Source organism: Lactuca saligna, chromosome 5 (assembly GCF_052625555.1).
Source record: "Lactuca saligna cultivar CGN05327 chromosome 5, ASM5262555v1, whole genome shotgun sequence".
NCBI classification, from domain to species: domain Eukaryota; kingdom Viridiplantae; phylum Streptophyta; class Magnoliopsida; order Asterales; family Asteraceae; genus Lactuca; species Lactuca saligna.
In genome coordinates, this window is record NC_136421.1 from 307,729,683 (window position 1) to 307,752,268 (window position 22,586).

Below are 22,586 nucleotides of genomic sequence, written 5' to 3' on the forward strand. Positions count from 1 at the left end.
GATGCGTTAGAGCTTCTTAAAAGAGTACAACGAATCATGTATAGTAATGTTATATCCCCTAGATATTCGGATGTAATCTTTAAAAGAATTAGTTTTACCATTCAAAAAAGTTTAGCGGCACAGCTTGTTGCCCGTTTGTCATCTCACTCATTGTACAATGACAATTAACATATTGTGAGGTTTCTATTATTAAAAAAAAAAACAAAACAAAAAAAACAAAAAACTTGTGCGAAAACAGATCTTTTTAATACACATCTATCTAAATTTGTTAATCGTATTCGATTTGTAATAACTGTCAATAAAACTCCTTTGATCCAACATATAAATAATAAAAATCCACTTTTATATTTATCTTTTTCTTCTATAAAAATTAAAATATTTTTAATGAATTGGACAATTGGAGCACATCTTTCAAGCTTTCACCATTTTGAGGTGTCTCCTTCCTCCTCCCACTACCATTTTGCCATTATATTCCTATGTCTTGACCTAACACAAAACCAAAAACTCCCACTTGTAAAGAAGACTAACTTTTTGAATTAGTATGAATTAATTATAATATTTATTAGAATAAAAAAGAAACATTAAATCACATGTAAACGAATTTTAAATGATTATCTATAATAAAATTACAAGTATGATGCTTGAAGTTGTTTAAAATCTAATATATTTAATTATTTATTTATATTCATACGTCTAAAAATATTTTACAATCAACTTTCGGTTCGGAAAATGCATATTAAAAATACATGTTTAAGAAGCATATACCATATATTATAATTATAAGTGTATTATATATTATTATTATTAAAATTACTTTGTGTGACTATACTTTTTAGGAAATATATCATTTGTTTTATTAAAAACTAATTTATATCTTGTGTGAACTACGGTTACAAAATTCATTAAATTTTGATAGTAAAAACTTAAAATTATTAATCAATTATGTTAAATATATTATTAATTGTTAGATATATTTTTTGTTATATAAAATTATAAACGTTGATTTAAATAAATATGTGAAATTATATCACTTTATAATATGTATTAATTTTATTTTTATTTTTATTCTAATGTTATTAATTTAATATAATTAGAATGAAAATTTTAAAATTTAAAATTTGAAAGGGAGAATCAATAAGTTGACAAGTAGGGGTGTAAGTGAGACAAGCCAACTCGCGAGAAACTCGAGACCGACTCGGATAATACTCGAAATTGACTCGACCTTAATCGAGCCGAGCTCGAGCTCAAGCTACTCGAATACCTTATCGAGCCGAGCTCGAGTACAAAAATACTCAACTCGTAAGGCTCGCGAGCTTAGTCAAGCTTAGTGTAATTTACATATATGTCACATCTTTATAATTGTTCATTTATAAGATATATGTCATTTCTTTATAATTATTCATTTATGACATATATGGTTGATCTTATATTGATATTCGGTGATTAATAGTTGTTTTTTTGGTAGTTTGGACATTTACATGTGGAATGTTTAATATTTCTTACTCAATTTAGTGATTTTGGTTTTTTTAAAAATATTAGCCGAGCCGAGCTCAAGACTGTCGAGTATTTCACGAGCCCGAGCTCGAGCTTAAAATCAAGGCTCGAGTCGAGTTTTGAGCTCGAGTGTTTTAGTCGAGCCGAGCTTCGATCTTGGTAGTATTCGACTCGACTCGGCTCCTTTACACCCCTATTGACAAGTAATATGACATTAATTAGGATGTCCAAAAGGATGACACATGACAAAAGAAGAAAAAACTATTTTTTTATTAGGTCAGAGAAGATTATACAATATCAAGTTGATTTTGAAAATACCTTGATAGAGGTAATTTTCTGAGCACTCCATGTCAAGTATTGGGGTTGAGCAAATTCAAAATAAAAATCTATCAGATCTCGATCAACTTGTGGGTGAAGAGAATGGACTTTAACCGCTGAATCAAAACAGTGGAACACGAATTCCCTACATGTGATAGACATATCAAACTGAGAATCCCTCGTGTTATCGCATTAAAAAAAAGGTCACAGGTTCCAACCCGTAAGTACTAGGAGACTCAATTGCTGGTTTAATTAATCTTTCCCGAGTCCAAGTGGGAAAGAGAGCCAGCTTGCAAATCAGATCATCTTGAGCTGCTTTCTGCTTTCGGTCTTCATCTTCTCTTTCTCTGGTTGTTTTCAAATTATCATCAACCTCTTTTTCCCTTTTCTTTCGCTTTAAGGCATCAACAATAGTTTCTTCTTCTTCATCATCACTATCTTCCACAACATTCTTTGGTTTTTCTTGACCACCAGAACTCGAAGTTGCATTAACCTTCGGTTTGGTTTTGATAGTGACTTTGGGAGGGATTGGAGGATTCTGATAAGCTTCTCCCCCTTGTTGCGGAGTGACCACAGGCTCCATAACACCCTGAATCTGAATAGCAAGAAGAAGTTTAGCTGTCAAATGATTCCGGATGGTGAGGGGGAGAACAGGAACATGACAATTGACAAGATTACTGAGAATTGAGAGAACATCCCCAACACTACTTTTAAGAATGGCTCACTCAGTCTTAAGTGAAGCAATCTCCTTCTGAGCTTGAGCGAGATGAGCATTTCGGACTTCAACTTGAGTCGTTTTGAGAGCAAGTTCGTCTATTATCATGTTTTCCATGGCTAGATCAGCCTGAAGCTTATCAAGGTGAGAACTGACCGAAGTGAGAAGAGAAGTGTGATGTAAGGTCTATGTTTTATTGTTTATGCTTTTGTGTCTGTATCGGAACATGACATCTCGAGTTTTGATATATAATGAAAATTCATTTCTTTAAAGAAATGCTTTGATAAACCTTATTTTATCATGTATTGTTTTGGGGACATATTCTGCAACTCTTTTAAATCAATGGATTTACTTTGAAATTATTTTAAAAGCATAAATGAAACCGGTCTTTTTTGGCTGTGAATTTGGGGATGTCACAGTTGGTATCAGAGCATTAGTTTAAGCGAACTAGGAATTTGTAGGATTTCTAGACTTAAACTTAGAATGCTAAGTGAAGATTGTGAGATGAGTATCTGTCATATTTTAGACACGAGAACTAGTTTATTTTAGGAAAGTTTCCTAAAATTCTTTTATGTGCTAAATGTCATATGTTTTCCATATATGATATTATTTGTTTAGATCTACGGTTTGTTGCCAACCAGATCTGAAAGCTTATGAGTTTAGGATTCTAAGCGTATGACTACAATATTAGAACTAACATGTAAACGTTTCGGAGTGATAAGGATGATTTAATTATCTATCGTGATTGAGGATCTAAATTCATCTTATTCAGTGTGTAAATCAAAAATGGTAAAAACCAGAAGTGGAGTTGGAAATGTGAACGGATACATGAATCAACCACTTATGGTTGAGCGAGTACATGTTGTAGCAGCAACACCTGAGCCAATAACAATGGTTAGTGTATAATTGATGATTCATACGATGTTGGATCGTCAAATGGATGAAACTAGACGTCTGCTTCAGCAGAAACGTGAAGAACTTTCAATGTCGATTGAACAACCCGAGTTGAATGAAGGGCATTCGGAAGGAGGTAACTTCAGTGGGACTATTGGCCAAGCCAACCCACCATTAGTTAGACAAAACCACCAAGAGGGAGGAATTGATGGACTTGGATGCAAGTACAAAGACTTTTTGACTTGCAAACTGTAACACCGTAAAAATTTGAACAATTTTTCACTTTTGTAACCCATAAAATATCATTTGAAATCATAAACAAATCATTATATCAACATTGTATCAATACAAAACCCAAGATCATATATATATATATATATATATATATATATATATATATATATATATATAAACTCCGGTATGCGTGTGTACGGATCATGTCGGCGCCTTCCCGCGATCATCGTTGGTACCTGAAACACATAACACATAACACTATAAGCATAAATGCTTAGTGAGTTCCCCAAAATACCACTCTAACACATAATAGCCACTCGAGGCTGTAACTCTATTGACCCTCAGGTCTATGTGTCTCAGTGGGGCCCTCCAGCCCCAACTCTCTATGGGCCCTCTGGCCCTAACTCTGTGGACCCGAAATTCCTAACTCTGTGGACCCGAAGGTCCTAACTCTTGTAACTCTGAATCATACATAGCACATATCACAATAAATCATAGCACATAAATAACATGCAATTACACTGGCATATAACTCTAAAATACTCTATCGCATAACTTTGTTACCACACTAGATAAAGTATAATGAGAAGACTCACCTCAGGCGTCTCGGTAAATCTCTGACTCGGTAGGAATATTGCCTAGTCTTCGCCTATTCACATAAAGTAAATACTCTTATAAATATAATTCTCAAGGCTAGACTTAACCTACCTTTGGCACCCTCAGGAGGGAAAAAGCTATTTTACCCTCCTCTCAACACAAGTACTCCATTGACCAACCCCTAAAAGTCAACGGTTACACTTTGACCCTACTCGCCGAGTGCACTCTGGTGACTCAGCGAGTTCACACATGTTCTTTAACACTTTATCCCGCTTGGCACGCCGAGTCCCTCCCTATGCTTGACAAGTCATACTAGGCATGAATCGCGGGGACACCACGACTCAAATCGCCGAGTCTCAAGAACAACTCGGCGAGTGCTGCCTTGAACTCCAGTCCTCTAACTCCCTTCTGACTCACTGAATCATCCCCCAACTCAACAAGTCTACTCACTGAACAATTTACGTGAAACCCTAACCCTACTCGCCGAGTCTCAGGAACAACTCGGCGAGTTCATGCCATCCACAAACTCTACTGGCCTTCTGAGGTCAGATCTGTTTCCCTAAATCAAAGATCTGGCCTTCCCAAGCATGAATGTCACGTAAAGCTCGAAACTTGATGCTTGTATAACAACAACAAGGCATCAAAAGGAGATTTAGTCCCAAAAATGGCAACCTAAGTCCAATAACCCCAAACTAATCCATAAAGCTCCAAGGGTTAAGGTCTCTGGACCTCTTTGAGTCCAGATCCAAGGCACAAACTCGAAGAGGGACGATTTGCTCCACATAATCACTCTCCAAAGGGGTTAGAAAACCCTAAATCTATAGATCAACACCAAAACTGAAGGAGGTTCGAACTATTACCTCAAAATGAAGTCTCTGAATCCCTGGAACTGCTAGAATCGCACCTCCCCTCTTGCTCTTGCACCTCCTTCTTGCTAAACCAAAGATACAAGGATCAAAAGTGTCTTATTCTTCCTTTCAACGATTTGGCTCACTTAGGGTTCTCTCAAGGGATTGGTAGCCGCAATGAGAGGCTATAAGTGCCCTTAAATAGGCTCCAAACCCGGGGATTTAGGGTTTCATTAAACAGCGTGGACTCGCCGAGTCCACTCATGGACTCGCCGAGTCCACTCATGGACTCGCCGAGTCCAAAGCGAATCCGGATGAACAATCACGACCCTACTCGGCGAGTCTACGCATCAACTCGCCGAGTTCCTTCTCATAATTCAAAATAATTAAATAAAATAATATACCTGGAAACCCGGATGTTACACAAACCATCGACCTTCACTGGAAAGGAAGATTCGATCGGGGTTATGGATTGGATCTCAGATATGGAGCTAGCCTTCATGATGTGTGGTTGCAGAGGCAAGTTGCAGACCACTTTCGCAGTACGTCAGTTCAGGGGTGGAGCTGTTCATTGGTGGAACACTCTAGGGAAGACCCTAAGCCCTAACGAACCACTACAATTGACTTGGGCAGAGTTCTTGGTGCAGTTCAAGCGCAAGTTCTGCTTGGCCCAAAATCTACTGGAGTTGGAGAACAAGTTTCTGATGTTGACAAAAGGCAGCATGTCAGTCGACGATTACACCAATGCCTTTACCAGACAAAATGGAGTTTGCTTTTCACATCATCCCAGATGAGATAACAAAAGTTGACTGATACGCAAAAGAACTCCTATGGGAGTACACTGTGCCACTACGTTAGTCACCTACTCTGGAGGCAGCTATTTGGAATGCCAAGTCTGTTGAAGACATGATCAAGGGAAGAACCGCTAGCAAGGTTGAATTTGGTGATAAGAGAAAGTCTGAAGGAACTTCGGGTTCCAGCAAGAAAAGAAAATTTTTGAAGTCTGATTCGAAAAAATTTGGAGGATGAATAGGAGGAGAATCGAAATAGTGTGAAAAGTGCAAGAAAAAGCACTCTAGGAAATGTAGTGAGGAAGTGACCTGCTACAAATGTGGAAAAACTGGGCATTATGCCAATGAGTGTCCGTCCAACAAGAGAGTGTGCTTTGGATGTAACGAAGAGGGGCACATTTTGAAAGATTATCGTAAAAAGAAGGAGGTAGCAAAACCCAATATTCCACCAAAGCCGAAGGCGAGAGTCTTTCAGATGACACTTGAGGCTGCGAAAGATGAAGCTGATGTCGCTTCAGGTACCTTTCTCGTAAACAAATGGCCTGCCCAAATTTTATTTGATTTTGGAGCCAACTACTCCTTTATTTTGCATGAATTTGGTAGAAAACTAGCTTTGCCTGTCAATAGACTAGATAATGCTTTATTAGTCGAGGTTGCTAGTGGCAAGTTTATACCTGTTAGCCATCACATTAAAAACATCTTAATTGATTTGAATGGGAATAAATTCCACGAGGAATTTTTGCCTATTGAGTTAAATGGTTTCGACATCGTGCTGGGAATGGATTGGCTTAACGCCAATGATGTCGAAATATTATGCAACAAGAAGATAGTAAAAGTAAACCCGTCAGGGAAAGAGTCATTTATGGTGTATGGAGACAAATGCAGAGTAAATTCTGGAATCATTTCTCTAATGAAAGCCATAAAGTGTTTGGCCAAAGGATGTACATCATATTTGGCATTCGTGATCGATGCTATGAAGGAGAAAAAGGAGATGCAGAGCATTCCTATCGTGTGTGATTATTCGGAAGTATTTCCCGAAGATCTTCTCGGATTACCACCTGATAGACAAGTGGAGTTCAAAATAGACTTGTTACCAGGGACGACGCCAATAGCAAAAGCACATTACCGACTAGCACCGACGGAGATAAAGGAGCTGATTATGCAACTTCGGGAGTTGTTGGACAACGGTTTTATTAGACCTAGTTCATCACCCTGGGGAGCTCCGGTGTTATTCGTGAAGAAGAAAGATGAAAGAATGAGAATGTGCATCAATTACAGAGAGCTGAACAAGTCAATGATAAAGAATAGATATCTGTTGCCGATGATTGATGGCCTGTTCGATCAACTACAAGATTCAAGTTATTTTTCAAAGATTGACCTAAGGTCAGGATATCATTAGATGAAGGTGAGAGAGCAGGGTATCGAAAAGACTACATTCAGAATGCAGTATGGACACTACGAGTTTTTGGTTATGTCGTTTGGATTAACCAATGCTCTAGCAGCATTCATGGATTTAATGAACATGGTTTGTAATTCGTTCCTTGATAAATCTGTGATAGTGTTCATAGATGACATTCTGATTTACTCAAAAATCCATGAGGAACATGACAGACACTTGCGAGAAGTGTTGGAAGTCTTGAAGAAGGAAAAACTATATGCAAAGTTCTCCAAATGTGATTTTTGGATTCTAGAAGTCCAATTATTGGGTCACGTGGTCAACCAAAGAGGGATAATGGTTGATCCAGCAAAGATTGAAGCTGTAATGATGTGGGAACAACCGAAAAGTCCCATGGAGATATGAAGTTTTCTGGGATTAGCCGGATATTACAGAAGGTTAATCCAATGATTTTCTTCGATCGCTACCCCACTAATAGCTTTGACCCACAAAGTAGCTACTTATGCTTAGAGTGATAAGCACAAAGAAGCATTCGACTTGCTAAAGAATAAGTTATGTGAAGCACCAGTTCTTTCTCTACCCGATGGAGTTGAAGACTTCGCCGTCTGGTGTTGGATTGGGTTGTGTTTTGACCCAAAGAGAAAAGGTGATAGAATATGCGTCTCGACAACTGAAAGAGCATGAGAAGAACTATCCCACTCATGATATGCAGTTGGCAGCGGTAGTTTTCGCTCTAAAGATATGGAGGCATTGCCTTTATGGCACAAAGTGCATACTTTTCATTGATCATAAGAGTCTCCAATATCTATTTAGTTAGAAATAATTGAATATGTGGCAGCGATGCTGGCTAGAACTACTTAAGGACTATGACTGTGAGATACTTTACCATCCCGGTAGAACAAATGTTGTCGCTGATGCTCTCGGTCGGAAAGTCAATCTTGAAAGAAAAATACCAAGAGCGTTGAGAATAGAAGTTGTCTCGACCATTGTGGAAGTATAAAGAAAGCTCAATAAGAAGCTTCTGAAAAGAATGAGCGAAAGGAGGAACGTTTGGGCAAAACGTTGGTGTTTGGTTGTGACATCCCCAAAATCTCGGCCCGAAAAGGCCGATTTCATTTATGCTTTTTAAAATAATTTTCAGAGTAAATCCTTTTAATTTTAAAAGAGATGCGGAATTTGTTCCCAAAAACAAAACATGATAAAATAGATATTTATCAAAACATTTCATAAAGAAATATGATTTCATTTCATAATCAAAAGTCGGGATGTCATGTTCCGATACAGATCATAAAGCATAAACGATAGCATTACAAGTCTTTCAACAAATATATACATATACAGACTTGTAAACAAAACAACTTGATGTTCGCCCATCTTAAGCTCTTGCGCCACTTCCTGTAAAATAAATCAACTGAGTGGGTCAGGCTTGGGAGCCTGGTGAGCATATAGGGTTTTCAACCCACAATAAATAATTAAATTAATTATTATCAACCAACAATAACCCAGTTACCCATTCCCGTTATTCTCACTTTATGTCCCTAAAATAACTAACACAAGGGACCTAGTCTAAGAATATTTCATCGGGGCGACTACACATGCTTCGGGGGTTCCTCAGCAATATAAGTCAAATAAGGCAACCATGGGGGGGATGGAATACAGCGAATGAACACCCAAGTTCATTAACACCTACAGGTTATGAGTCTGCTAGCGTTCCACTGGACTATCTAGAAAAGTCCGTGGTCGTCATCTAAATTCCGCTAGATGACTGGATCAAAACAACATCGAGGCCTCTCATCTGTTTATTACACACCAACTATCTACCCATATTCTACCCAACATATTAGTAGATAAAATATACATTTTTATACGTAGTTTCAAAACCTGTATAGCATGCTCAATCAAAACATTTTTCACATAACAGATGAGGCATACACACATAACACGTATTTCATAGAGAATACTTCAGATCTATAAGATAGAAGAGAGTGAATATACACTCACACGTATAACAACCAAATATATACACATAACACGTATTTTATAAGAAATACTTCATAATATTGTGTTGGAATGAAAGTAACTACACACTCACTTGATCAAAAGATGATCGGGCAGCACTACGGCTTGTAGAAGAGGTGTTTCTCCGTAGATCTGGAAGATCTTCACAAAACCGGGCTCCTCGCGGGCAGCGTTTCGGCTCGGGAATAACGCTCTTCGGGATTCTCGGGGCTTCGGATCTTGCTTCGGGGCTCGAGAATATTACCGGGGCTTCGGGGTATAAACGGCACGCAAAACGAGGCAAAACTTAGAGAGAAAGAAGAGTTTGAACAAGAGAAAATGGCTGAATTCGAGTTCTATTTATAGGCTGCTGGGTCTGGGATTACGCGGGGCGTACTCAAATTACGCGGGGCGTACTCAGTACTCGGGGCATACTCGGGTTACGCGGGGCGTACTTTGACATCACTGCGTGCGTCGACTGGTGGCACTCGAGTATTGGTCAGACAAGTTGCATCCGACTGAGTACGCGGGGCGTACTCAAATTACGCGGGGCGTAATTGACTTGTCAAACTTCTAAATTGCGTAACTTTCGCATACGAGCTCCGTTTTCGATGTTCTTTATATCCACGCGAAGGTCAGACCATACTCTACAACTTTCATTTAGACTCCGTCGGCTAATTTTGACTTTTATTTTTATTATTTATTTTTAGAAGGCCGGGACAGAAAAACTTCGTTATAAATTCATAACGTCTTCGTCTGACGTCCGTTCTCGCCTAACTTTTCATTGCTTCGCTACTAACAACAAGATCTTCGATTCTCATTTAGATTGTTTCAGCTAAAAACCGCTCGATCTCAAATCGAGTATTCGGGCTGCATACTGTCACGTCGAAACTTCAGAAAATCATAACTTCCTCATACGAAGTCAGATTTGGGCGTTCCTTTTATGCACGCTCTCGGTTTAACGAAATCTACGACTTTCGTTTAGATCGCTAAGGCTAAATATCGTTCTATCTTAAATTCATATTTTACGTCACTCGGCGTCGTGCCGGTTCTGTCTTGAAACTTCGACAGGTCATAACTTCTTCGTTATAACTCGGATTTTGGCATTCCTTATATCTCCGAAATCCTTGTTTCGACCACTACAACTTTATGCAAAGATATCGGGCGTATCTCACACTTTAATTTTGACGCTTATTTCATTCTTAATTCATTAAATTATAAAAATCAAGAAAATAAACACATAAATCACATAATTCACAAATAATACATTCTTATTATTTCAAGTTGAGTTACAAAGGTTAACCTAGACTATTACATTGCTAAAAATGGCAAGCCCAGAAACACGGGCGTTACATTGGTACAAACGGTCATGGACTGAAGGTATTCCAAGATCGTATTTGGGTACCTAAGTAAGGAGGAATAAGATATCTTCTGATGGAAGAAGCTCACAAAACCATGTACTCAATTCATCCTGGCAGAACTAAAATGTATATGGACCTGAAACCCTATTACTGGTGGCCGACGATGAAGCTTGATATTGCAAAGTACGTGGCGGAGTGTGTGACATGTGCGCGAGTCAAGGCATAACATCAAAAACCATACGGGAGTTTAGAACCTTTACCTGTGCCTATGGGTAAATAGGAAGACATTGCTATGAATTTTGTCACTAAACTGCCCAGAACAAAGAATGGTCACGACATGATTTGGGTGGTCGTTGATTGCTTCACTAAGAGTGTGCATTTTATAGCAGCCAATGAGAAATGGTTTATGGATAAGCTTGCGAATTCTTACGTGAATGAAATTGTGAGGCTTCACGATGTTCCGTTAATGATTGTGTCAGATCATGACAGCAGTTTCACCTCGCGGTTTTGCAGAAGTCTACAATAGGAATTGGGTACCAAGTTGTGTTTGAGTACAACTTACCATCCACAGACTGATGGTCAGAGCAAACGGATGATACAAACACTTGAATATATGCTGAGAGCATGTACCCTGGAATTCCAAGGCAACTGGGATGAAGATTTGCCTTTAGCAGAATTCTCCTACAATAATAGTTTCCAATCGAGCATTAAGATGGCACCTTATCAAGCTATATATGGACAAAAATGTTGTACGCCGTCTTGTTGGCTTGAGGTGGGGGAAAAGCAGTTTATGGGACCGGAGATAGTCCATCAAACTGCTGTCAAACTGCTGAAAAGTTGAAAATAATTAGGGAGAGAATGTTAGCAGCTCAGGATCGTCAAAAGAGCTATGTTGGCAACAAGCAAATACCGGTGACTTTTGAAGTTGGAGATTCGGTTTTGCTTAAAGTCTCACCGTAGAAGGGACTTATACGATTTTGTAAAAGGGGAAAGTTAAGTCCAAGATTTACTGGACCGTTTAAAGTTCTTCACAGGATTGGGAACCAAGCTTACAAGCTGGAATTACCCGAAGAACTAAATGGTATTCATAACACTTTTCATGTGTGTTATATGAGGAAGTTCATAGGAGAAGTTCCCGACTTGATTCCACTTTTGGAATTGAGAATTGATGAAAATAAGAGGTTAATTGAAGAACTAGAGGTAATCGTTGACCGTAAGACTAATAAGTTGCGATGCAAGATGGTCAAATTAGTGCTTGTCTGTTGCAAACATACGAATAGGCCAAATCTCACATGGGAGACGGAAAGTGACATGATGAGTCGTTATCCGCATTTGTTTGTTGATGTGTGATTACGAGGACGGAATCATCCTAAAGGGGAGAGAATTGTAACGTCCATGTTTCTAGGCTAGCCATTAATGTTGATGTAATAGTCTAGGTTAACCTTTGTGACTCATTTTGAAAATAATAAGAATGTATTATTTGAGTATTATGTGTTTTATGCTTAATTGAATTAAGAATAAAAATAAGCATAATAATAAAATGTTAGATAAACCCGATATCCATTAATAAAGTTATAGTGGTAGTGACGAGGTTTTCAACTATATAAAGAATGTTGAAATCTGAGTTATAACGAAGAAGTTATGATCTGTCAAAGTTTCGCGACATAACCAGCACGACACTGCGCGACGTAAATAGTGAATTTATGATAGAGTGATATTTAGCCTTAGTGATTTAAACGAAAGTCTTAGAGTTTGTTAAACCGAGAGCGTACATAAAAAGAATGTCTAAATCTGACTTCGTATGAGGAAGTTATGATCGAAGTTTCGCCTTAGCGGTATGCAGCCGAAATCTCAAAATTGAGATCGAGTGATATTTGGCCGAAACAATCTAAACGAGAATCGAAAATCTCATCGATAGCAATCCAACGGTAAAAAGACAGATGAAAACGGAGTTCAGATGAAGAAGTTATGAATTTCTAAAGGAGTTTTCCTGTCCCGACCTACTAAAAATAATATAATAAAAATAAAGTCAAAATTAGCCGACGGAGTCTAAACGAGAGTTGTAGAGCATAATCTCACCTTCGCGTGGATATAAATAATGTTGAAAACGGAGCTCGTATGCGAAAGATATGAATTTTTGAAGTTCAACGCACGCTTACCAGAGAGGGAACGCCCCGCATTCAAATAGGGAACGCCCGATGTTCAGAGCCCAGAGCCTCTCCCGTCGCATGTCAAGTCCGAAAGTTCGTAAGCCATGACGCACGGCGGAACGTGTTTCATTCGTCCAAGGAACGTGCTGCGTTCATTCAGGGAATGCGCTCCGTTCGAGACCAGATTCACTCTATAAATAGATCACAAGTGCAGCTGAGTTTGGTTGCCGAATTTCTTCTCTCTCACCCATATTACCTCGATTTACGTGCAAGATATACCCTTGAAGCCCCGATATCATCCCGAAGCTCCGAAGATCCCGAGAAGAAAATAGTTTTCGAGCCGAAGCTCTGTCCGCGTGAAGCCCGGTGTGTGAAGATATCCCAGATTCATTGAAGAGTTACTGCTTTTAAAAGCGGTAGTGTTGTCCGATAATCATCTGATCAAGTGAGTGCATAGTCCCTTTCATATAAACGATTTTAATACAAGTATTGATGAATGTATTAGATATATGATATGAGTAAGCGTGTAGTTGCTTTATGATAATATACATATATGAATTATAATCTATGAAATACGTGCTATGTGATTATATACTATATGTTATGTGGTATGAGTATTAATGAATATGTTATACAGGTTTTAAGCTGTATATAAACCAATATATTTTATCTACAAATATGTTGGGTAGAACATGGGTAGTTAGTGATGTGTGATGAAATAAAACTGACGAGAGGCCTCGATGTGATTGTGATCTTATCGTCCAACAAAATATGTATGACGACCACGGACTTTTCTAGACAGTTTAGTGGAACGCTAGCATGCTCATAACCTGTAGGTGTAATGAACTTGGGTGTTCATTTGTTGTATTCTATCCCCCTCATGGTTGCCTTAGGACATTCATTGCTGAGGAAACCCCTTTGCAGCAGTGTTCGTCCCGATTAAAAACCTAGATTAGGTCCCTTTAATAGTTGTTGTCATAGGGATGTAAAGTGAGGATAACGGGAATGGGTAATCAGGTTATTGTTTGTTGGTGAAATTTGAATATAATTATTTATTGTGAGTTGAAAACCCTATATGGTCACCAGGCTCCCAAGCCCGACCCACTCAGTTTCTTTGTATTACAGGTAGTGGCGCGAAAGCATAAGTTGGGGAACTTGTGAAGATGTTTTTGTTTATAGACCAATAGTTGTATATAAATGTGTAAGGTCTATGTTTTATTATTTATGCTTTTGTGTCTGTATCGGAACATGACATCCCGAGTTTTGATATATAATGAAAATACATTTCTTTAAAGAAATGCTTTGATAAACCTTATTTTATCATGTATTGTTTGGGGGACAAATTCCGCAACTTTTTTAAATCAATGGATTTACTATGAAATTATTTTAAAAGCATAAATGAAACCGGTCTTTTCTGGCCGTGAATTTGGGGATGTCATATAAGTTTTGGACAAATAGCGGTTACTCCCTATGTAACTAAAGGTACGCCAAACATACCTCCTTTTGCTCGTGATCTGGAACTCCTCGAGTACGCCCAGCGTAGCTGAGCGTACACCCCGCGTTCGTCAATCTGATGGATTTTAGGTTGTTGCATCTTTGGCCTTGCATTCCTTTGGGCCACCTTATTGGATTTGTTTTTTGAGCCTTGGGACATCTGAGATTTATTGTTGGACAAGGAATTATTGGGCTTTAGGATAAGGCCCATATGGGTTGGGCCCAATTTTCCAGTGGGCTTTTATGGATCTTGTAGTTTTGGGCTTGTTTGGTGTTGGGCTTGGGCCTTAGTTGTGAGTCTAGTTGGTCCAGGGGTAAAATGATCATTTTACCCCAAGTATGGATTATGGATCATATTTTGGAACCCAATTGCTAGTTGTGCCTTATTTTGGCATTGATAGCTCGAGAAGTTGTCAGGGCATCATCTAGGAATTTCTTTCAGTGAGCTTCTGCATTCTAGGTGAGCCTCCTCACTGTTCTATGGGTCGAAGGCACCAATACCGGCCCATTCGGTTTATGTATTGTAGTAAGACCCGGGGGTAACCCTTGTCAGTTTGTATGAAAGACCGGGAGGCGGATCCTGGAAATTTATATGCAAGACCAGAGTCTGAACTCTAGCAGTTAATTAGTTAAGTAGTGTAGATTGTATGTTAGTTATCTTTGTGATGCTTGCATAGAAGACCTGGAGGTGGCTCCTGGAACTTGTCTGTAAGACCCAAGGTTTTGGGCCCCGACCTGGCAAGAAAGACTACGAGGCGGCTCGTGGCCTAATGACAATACTATGGTTGGCACATAACACTTTTATTAATTGATTGGCTATGTATAACTCATTTGATATGTTTGGTATGTGGTATTTGGGGAACTCACTAAGCTTTGTGCTTACAGTTTGTGGTTTATGGTTTCAAGTACTTTCAGTTCGAAAGGGAAGGACCCAACATGATCGCAGTACATACACCCGTGTTTTTCGCAATATGTGATTTGGGAATGAACTCTGATAATTGTTTTATTTTGAAATATTTTTCAATGTTTGGATGAAATTACATTAGTGCTTTGAATATAACAAAAATGAATTTTTTTTAACCTTAATTTTTGAGATGTTACATCATATTTAAGGACTTTCTTGATTTTGGATGTTTTGTATTCTAGGATCTACATATTACTCTTTTAATTATGAATACACATTTGAATATTTATGTTATTTATGTTTGTTTGTTTATATTTGTTTGATATCTTAATAAACTAACAATTTAATTTTTGACAAACAAATACAAACAAGAAAATATGTTTGTATATTGTTTGTGTTTGGTTAAACCTAAACAAACAAACAAGTACAGTCTCGTCTGCATTCATTTGGTTCGCTTACAACTCTACTTTTGATTATTTCTTTCATCTTCATATACGAAAACTATATTAACATGTCTTTACAACTTGTGTGTGTTTGCACCGGCTCTTCTAAAAAACATATCATAAAAGATTGAATACAACATGTTATATTTTAGTGCATTTTAGTCATTTGGTAAATGTTTAGTAAGTTTTATTATTATTATTATTATTATTATTATCATTATTATTATTATTATTATTATTAAGTTTAATGTTTCTTTTTACATGTGAAATTATCCGGTTTAACCGATAAACCGAAACCGATTAAAACGAACTTTATTTGGTTTGGTTATGATTAGATTTAAGATATAAAAAAACCGAAAATCGAAAGATTGACCAAGTAACACCCTTATGTATACCAACATATATTATTAGTTTTTTATTGCTAAATTTTTGTATTTTAATTGATGTTGTGTATTCTAGTTTGACGATGACACCATGCTTTTAAGTTTTAACAAAGAAAAATTTCCGATAAATTTTCAATATTTGGATGTAATACAATTTGTTATTTGATGTAATATGTGTTTTCATTGTATCTGAAGTTCTGAACTCTGTATCTAGGCCTTGTTAAGAATTGGTTATTCTCAAAGAGAATTATTTATTCCTTATAGAAACGACAAAGGCATCAAAGTGGTCCAATTTGCCCTTTGTGCAAATGAAGGAACATCCAAATTTATATTATAACCTAACGTTAAAAAGAGCTAATATAATGCAAAGAAAATCCAAATTTCAATTTTATTTCTCACGCGCTTATCCATTCCATGTAAAACACGCAGCACCCGCAAATACAAATACTTTATCATCATAGTGGGCTAAACTCTAAAATGAAAAAAAAAAAAAAAAAACACAATAAAATAATAAATTACTAGGTGTGAACCTGAGTGAATTTAAAACAATTATACGTATAAATGTATAAATATTTGAGAAATTTTAATTTATAAGAAAAATAAGAAAATATTGAATTATTAAAATTAAAATGTTTTTTTTTTCTCTTTTAAATTTAAACAAATCATTTAGATTAAATAATCAAAGCAAATTAATGAGATTTTATTTTAAAATTTTGAAATTATAAGGAAAATCCATTAATGAAATTGATATGCATTTATTATTAAATTTAAATACCATACAAAATTTAATGAAATAGGAAAACCAAAAAATTACATATGGAATAAAAATTAATTCAAAATAATCATAAAATATCATGTGGTAAAATTAATGAGAGTGTGATAAGTGGCAAAAAAAACCTTCATTTATTAGAGAAGATTTTTGTAATAATATCTTTATTCTAATAAAAGATCAGGTTTATTCTAATTTTATCACGTATCATCATATTAGGACTTCTAATTAAATATCATATAACATCCACAATTTTCCAAACTAAAAATTTTACTTTTCTAAAACCAATAAAAGATCATTCAATCATTTCAAAAACTCATCAAAACATTGATTATATATAAAATAGTTATTAGAGTACAAATTATGCCATGAAATGCAGAATGCTGTCGGATGCGGTGCGATCATGTCAGACATTCCCTTTCGAAATTGAAGTACCTGAAACTATAAACATAAACTATAAGCACACAACTTACTGAATTCCCCAACAATACCTCATACCATACATACATAATAATTTAGAACTAATATGGGTCTATTTCAACCCTTCCGATATCTTTCAATCAGTATTGGATCTATTTCACATCTTTCGGTCTCTTTCAACCGGTACCGAGTCTATTTCATTCCCTTTGGTCTCTTTCAACTGATATTGGGTCTATTCCATCCCTTTTGGTCTCTTTCAACCAATACTAGGTTTATTTCACTCCTACAACTAAGCATACAATCATATCAACAAGAGTCACAAAGACAATACACACATACAACTATACAAGCATAACAATAAGTGTCACAAAGACAACTATCATCTTACAAACATAATCTAATAGGCTGACATTGGTGTCTTCGACTCACGAGTACAATGAAGAAACTCATATAACAAATAACGATCAACTGCTACTACTCCTACTGCCATGAATACCAATGCTACAACCCACCTATTCAGTCATACAAAGTACAACCTTACCTTCCCTTCCAAAACTAGGGCTTTGACTAAAAGTCAAAGTCAATGGTCAAAGTTGACCCTCCACGTCGTGGCCTTCAAACGACAATATAATTGCATTTTCCCAAGTCACCACGCTATGGCAACCTAGGCCACGCTGTGGGCACGGGTTCAAAATGTCTTAATGTGTTAAGTTGAATCCTCCAATTTCAAAGGTTCCAAAGTCCAGATCTGATCATTTCTACTGACCACTTTCCTTTAAGTACCCGAAATTTAGGGTTATCACGATATAGGGTCGCTACGTCGCCGCCAATAGATGCCACGTCACAATGATCATTAAATGGTCCACGAATCTTCCAACATTGTCGCGTAGTGGGATGCCTTCACCACGACGTGGTCACTTCCAAAGTTCAATATAAATTAGAATTAAATGCTTTCAAGAATCTAGATGTTAATCCATTTTAAATTTTAAAATTTAAAATTTTCACTTTAATTACATTAAATTAATAACCTTAGAATAAAACTAAAATAAAATTAATACAAATTATAATGTCACGTATTTATTTAAATCAACGATTATTATTTTATATAACTAAAAAAATATCTTTTAATTAATAATTTATTTAAAATAATTGATTAATAATTATGAATTTTACTATGAAAGTTTAATTAGTTTTATAACCGTGATTTCAACAGATTATAAACTAGGATAATCATTTATAAGAAAGTAAACTATATTTCTGGTCCATACAACTGACATACAATTGACTCGATGTTTAGTTTAAAATTTGAAAAAAATTGATACAAGGAGTTTTTGTATAACACCGTTACAATCATTTCTTTAACCTATAATGACAATTTTAAACCTATTTTGTCTTTTTATATGATTTCTTCATTATATTATTTAATAGTATGTTACTATTAGAGAAATTTTTAAACTTAACAAAATACCTTAATGATTTTTTGGAAAATAATCAAAAATCGATTTTTTTTAAATAGTAACTAAAATTGTAGATGGTTATATCACGTGCGATTTCACCCATGTATGTACGATTTGACCTATATGGTTTACAATTTTGTCCCATATAACCTTTTTTTTTTTTTTTTTTTTTGAAATCGCAAATGGCCTAGGGAAATTAGCGATTTCCTCTTATGTATCTATGATTTCCTCCGATGTATTTATAAAGTTTTCCGATGAATATTAATTTTAAGCCATCGAGAAGGTTGAGAGAATTTTTTGAAATTGAAAGTGTGAAAATAAGGGTTATTTTAGATTTTGAGGTTTGTATATTTCCAACCCATGGACCAAAAATAGGCTCAATATAGTGAGATAGCTGTTGTAAAGGCTGAAATCGTAAGTGTGATTACTTACATGCAATTTGATTGGTTATTTTTTAAAAATGCTAACATCTAACTATTTAAAATAAACATGTTAAGGATTCTGGTTAAATTTGTAAATTTCTATTAGTAAACTAAACAAGGAACAATCAAAATTATTTTTTTTTAAAATAGAAATTAAGTGTACATTTTGTCATCAATTTATTATTATTATTATTATTATTTTATTAAGCAAATTTTCTACTTGCTTTAATTTTTGATGATATGATATGGTTTGAACTTTGAAGGGTAGTACGGTACTTTCTTGCACGGAGGGGCCGTTGACGTGTCCACCACTTGTCATATATATTCTCTCAAGCATTACGCACGCGCCGCCCATGTGCGAGGGGGCTCTTAACTACGCATTTCTGGTCGCTGCGAACAGAAAGTAAAGGCCAAATTGCACAAGAAGGCAATCACTCGTCATCGTTCAATTTTGGTTTCTTATCGAGACACCTCCGGTGAGGACATCCAGCACTGCGTTTTAGAGAACACAGCGGCGTTGGATCTCGTAGATTAATTACTTTAAAACGCCTTACAACCGTTCATTATCGGGGAGTTCTTTAGGTTTTCAGTGGATTTTGTTCGCATGGTTTAAGGTGAGGGTTTTGGCTATACTCATTCGTTTAATTTTGAATTTGATTGTATATTCGTGATGTATTATGTTGTAGTAGCAGTTTGAAAATTGAAAGATTGGAGTTCACGATGCAATTTAATGGCTGCATGGCTTAAATTGGTTAAAAATGGCTATTAGGGATCTTATGGATGCTTTCTAAACTAGTATATCTGATGTTTGTTGTAGTTTATTTTAATGCATTAACATGATTCAACTTTGTTCTTTCTCGATTGTTTAAAAAAGTTCATATTAATAATTTACTTGCTATTTGTAGTTTTGTTCGTACGATTCTGTCGTTAATTCATATGATGGCGATGCCTTGGATTGATGTTTTCTAATTTGAGTAAAAGTTGTTTTCTATTTTTGTAACTCTGTTTATTCTGATGCTCACATGATATGATGATATTCAGGTGATTTATTTATTTATAGCAGACAATTACAAGCATGGAGGCACAATCTGCATTGACCTTTCGAAGATCAGGTGCAAGGCAACTTAGTAACCATGGAGCCCCTGGAGCTCGATCTTCCCCTTTCCCTATTCGTCCTGTCTCTTTGGAAAACAAACATCCCAAGTTTCCAGACTCTCAGGCTCAGCAGATCTCCATGGGAACACAGAATTTCACTGCTCTTCCTTCAGTATCCTCAACTAACGGAGCTGTTGGTCACATTTTTTCTTCTTCAACTTCAGGGATGTCTTCAGATCTTCACTTTTCTTCTGTTACTTCTCACCAAAAGCATTCAGAAACGCCACCTTTCATATCTCAATCCTCAGGAGTTCTTCAATCGACTACATATATGAAAGAAAACAACAACAGTTCATGGTGTACAGATTCACTGCCTGATTTTCTTGATTACCCTCAGGATAATACCCCTATTCAGTCTAGTAATTTACAAGAGGACCTTGGTAAACAAAATGATTGGCAAGATTGGGCTGATCAGCTTATTACTGAAGACGATGCTATGACCCCTGATTGGAATGAGATTCTTATTGATACAAATATTGTTGAACCAGAGCCAAAGGTTTGTTCAACTTTTGCTAGCTCATTGATACAAATATCAGCAACATTTAGAGTAATACATATATACAATAATACAAATGACAATGACTTTTCTTTTGTTAATTAGATGGCATATCATGTGGGGGGATCATCTACAAACACGATGCAAATACAAGCAATTCCTGCATCATCTGGAGAAGCTTGCATTCCACTGACTCCCACTCCATCTTCTTGTGGGAACAGTGGTTCCCATTCCAAACCAAGGATGCGTTGGACTCCAGAGCTTCATGAAGCATTTGTGGAGGCAGTCAACAAGCTGGGTGGAAGTGAAAGTACTATTTTGTCCTTCATCTAGACTATTCTTGATGTTATCTGATTAGTATATATATATATATATATATATATTTAATGTGAATTGTTATATTTGTATCTACAGGAGCTACTCCAAAGGGAGTACTGAAGCAAATGAAAGTGGATGGGTTGACGATATATCATGTGAAAAGTCACCTACAGGTGCATTTATGGTACTTCCCGGGTGATGCAAGTTACAAAGGTCAAGAAATTGTGCTGCTTTATATAATGTGGAATTTATTTTGTTTTGCAGAAATATAGGACAGCTAGATATAGACCTGAGCCCTCATCAGAAGGTAAACAAAGTTATGCCTTGTTCCATTTCCTTTTTACCCAACTTTTGCTCTTTCATCCTTTAGGGGTAAAATTTTACCCAAATCGACCCATTTTTACGTAAATGGGTTGAAATTATTTGAAAATGTTGATGAACTATGTCTATACTGATTGGTCATCTATTGCAGGAGCTTCAGAGAAAAAAACTTCAGTTGAAGATTTCTCATCTTTGGAGTTGAAAACGTAAGTCAGATTGGTTCAACTTTATTTAGCCTTGTCTTTGTTATGTTAGCTTCATGCCATTCATAAGATTCTTCATGTCAGCATTGAAAAAAAGAGCGAGGTTCCATTAATTATACAAACAGTTTACATTTCTTTGTGTGCAAAGTTAGAAAGTTTTGGAATAATTTGAACCAAACAGGGGTTTGGAGATCACTGAAGCATTACGATTACAGATGGAAGTACAGAAGCGCCTACATGAACAACTTGAGGTATATGATATTTGCTTTATTCAAGAAAATAGCATTTGTGTTTTGTGTTTTTCTTAATTGTAAATGATTTTGTTTTCTGCATCAGATCCAAAGAAACTTACAGCTGAGAATAGAAGAACAAGGCAGATACCTTCAGATGATGTTTGAGAAACAATGCAAGCCAGGAGGAGGAATCAATGATAATTTCAAAGCTTCATCATCATCTACTACCCAAGTCCTAGACTCGACCAACGAACCGGGACCCGACCCGGTGGTGGGACCGGGACCAGATGACGACTCGCAACCATCAAAGCGTGCAAAAGTTGATGAGTAAAAAATGTTGGAAAAATATTGACAATTGCCTGCTGTCTTTGTTTTTTTATATATGGGTCGTAAGGTTTAGTTTTATAGTTTTATGGTCAATTGGTCATGACATGATGATACCAAAGTCAGACTTGGAAACTTTTTGACTTTATAATTGCTTCTTTCTGACATTATAAGAACCCTAAATCAGCAGGCAGCAGGTACTATTCGGAACCATGCTAGAAATAGAGGTAGTAGTATAGGATTCTCTATAAAGGAGGAGGAGATTCGGTGTTATTTGCCAAAGCTTGGTTGTACTGTACATATGTATCCGTATCATATCATGTACTCTTATCAACTTATGAAATCATGATGAACAACACTTTCTATAAGGCCAAGGTGCACTGCCACATCACTATTTTACATGCCACATCAGTTTTTTAATTTTTTTATTTATTTATTTAGAATCGGT

At 36.4% G+C, this 22,586-nt stretch overlaps 1 protein-coding gene across 2 annotated transcripts; it reads left to right on the forward strand.

Annotated features, from left to right (window-relative positions):
* The first annotated feature begins 19,440 nt into the window (after window positions 1-19,440).
* Window positions 19,441-22,506, forward strand: LOC145048535 (phosphate starvation response 1). Of its 2 annotated transcripts, none has more exons than XM_078997056.1 (8): window positions 19,441-19,702; window positions 20,130-20,739; window positions 20,845-21,049; window positions 21,154-21,230; window positions 21,322-21,364; window positions 21,530-21,584; window positions 21,763-21,832; window positions 21,918-22,506. In XM_078997056.1, the coding sequence occupies exons 2-8, from the start codon at window positions 20,164-20,166 to the stop codon at window positions 22,143-22,145; spliced, it is 1,254 nt and encodes a 417-aa protein (XP_078853182.1). In that variant the 5' UTR covers window positions 19,441-19,702; window positions 20,130-20,163; the 3' UTR covers window positions 22,146-22,506. The 2 variants fall into 2 exon arrangements, with proteins under 2 accessions (XP_078853182.1, XP_078853183.1); XM_078997057.1 differs by having other exon boundaries at window positions 20,152-20,739.
* The last annotated feature ends 80 nt before the right edge of the window (window positions 22,507-22,586 follow it).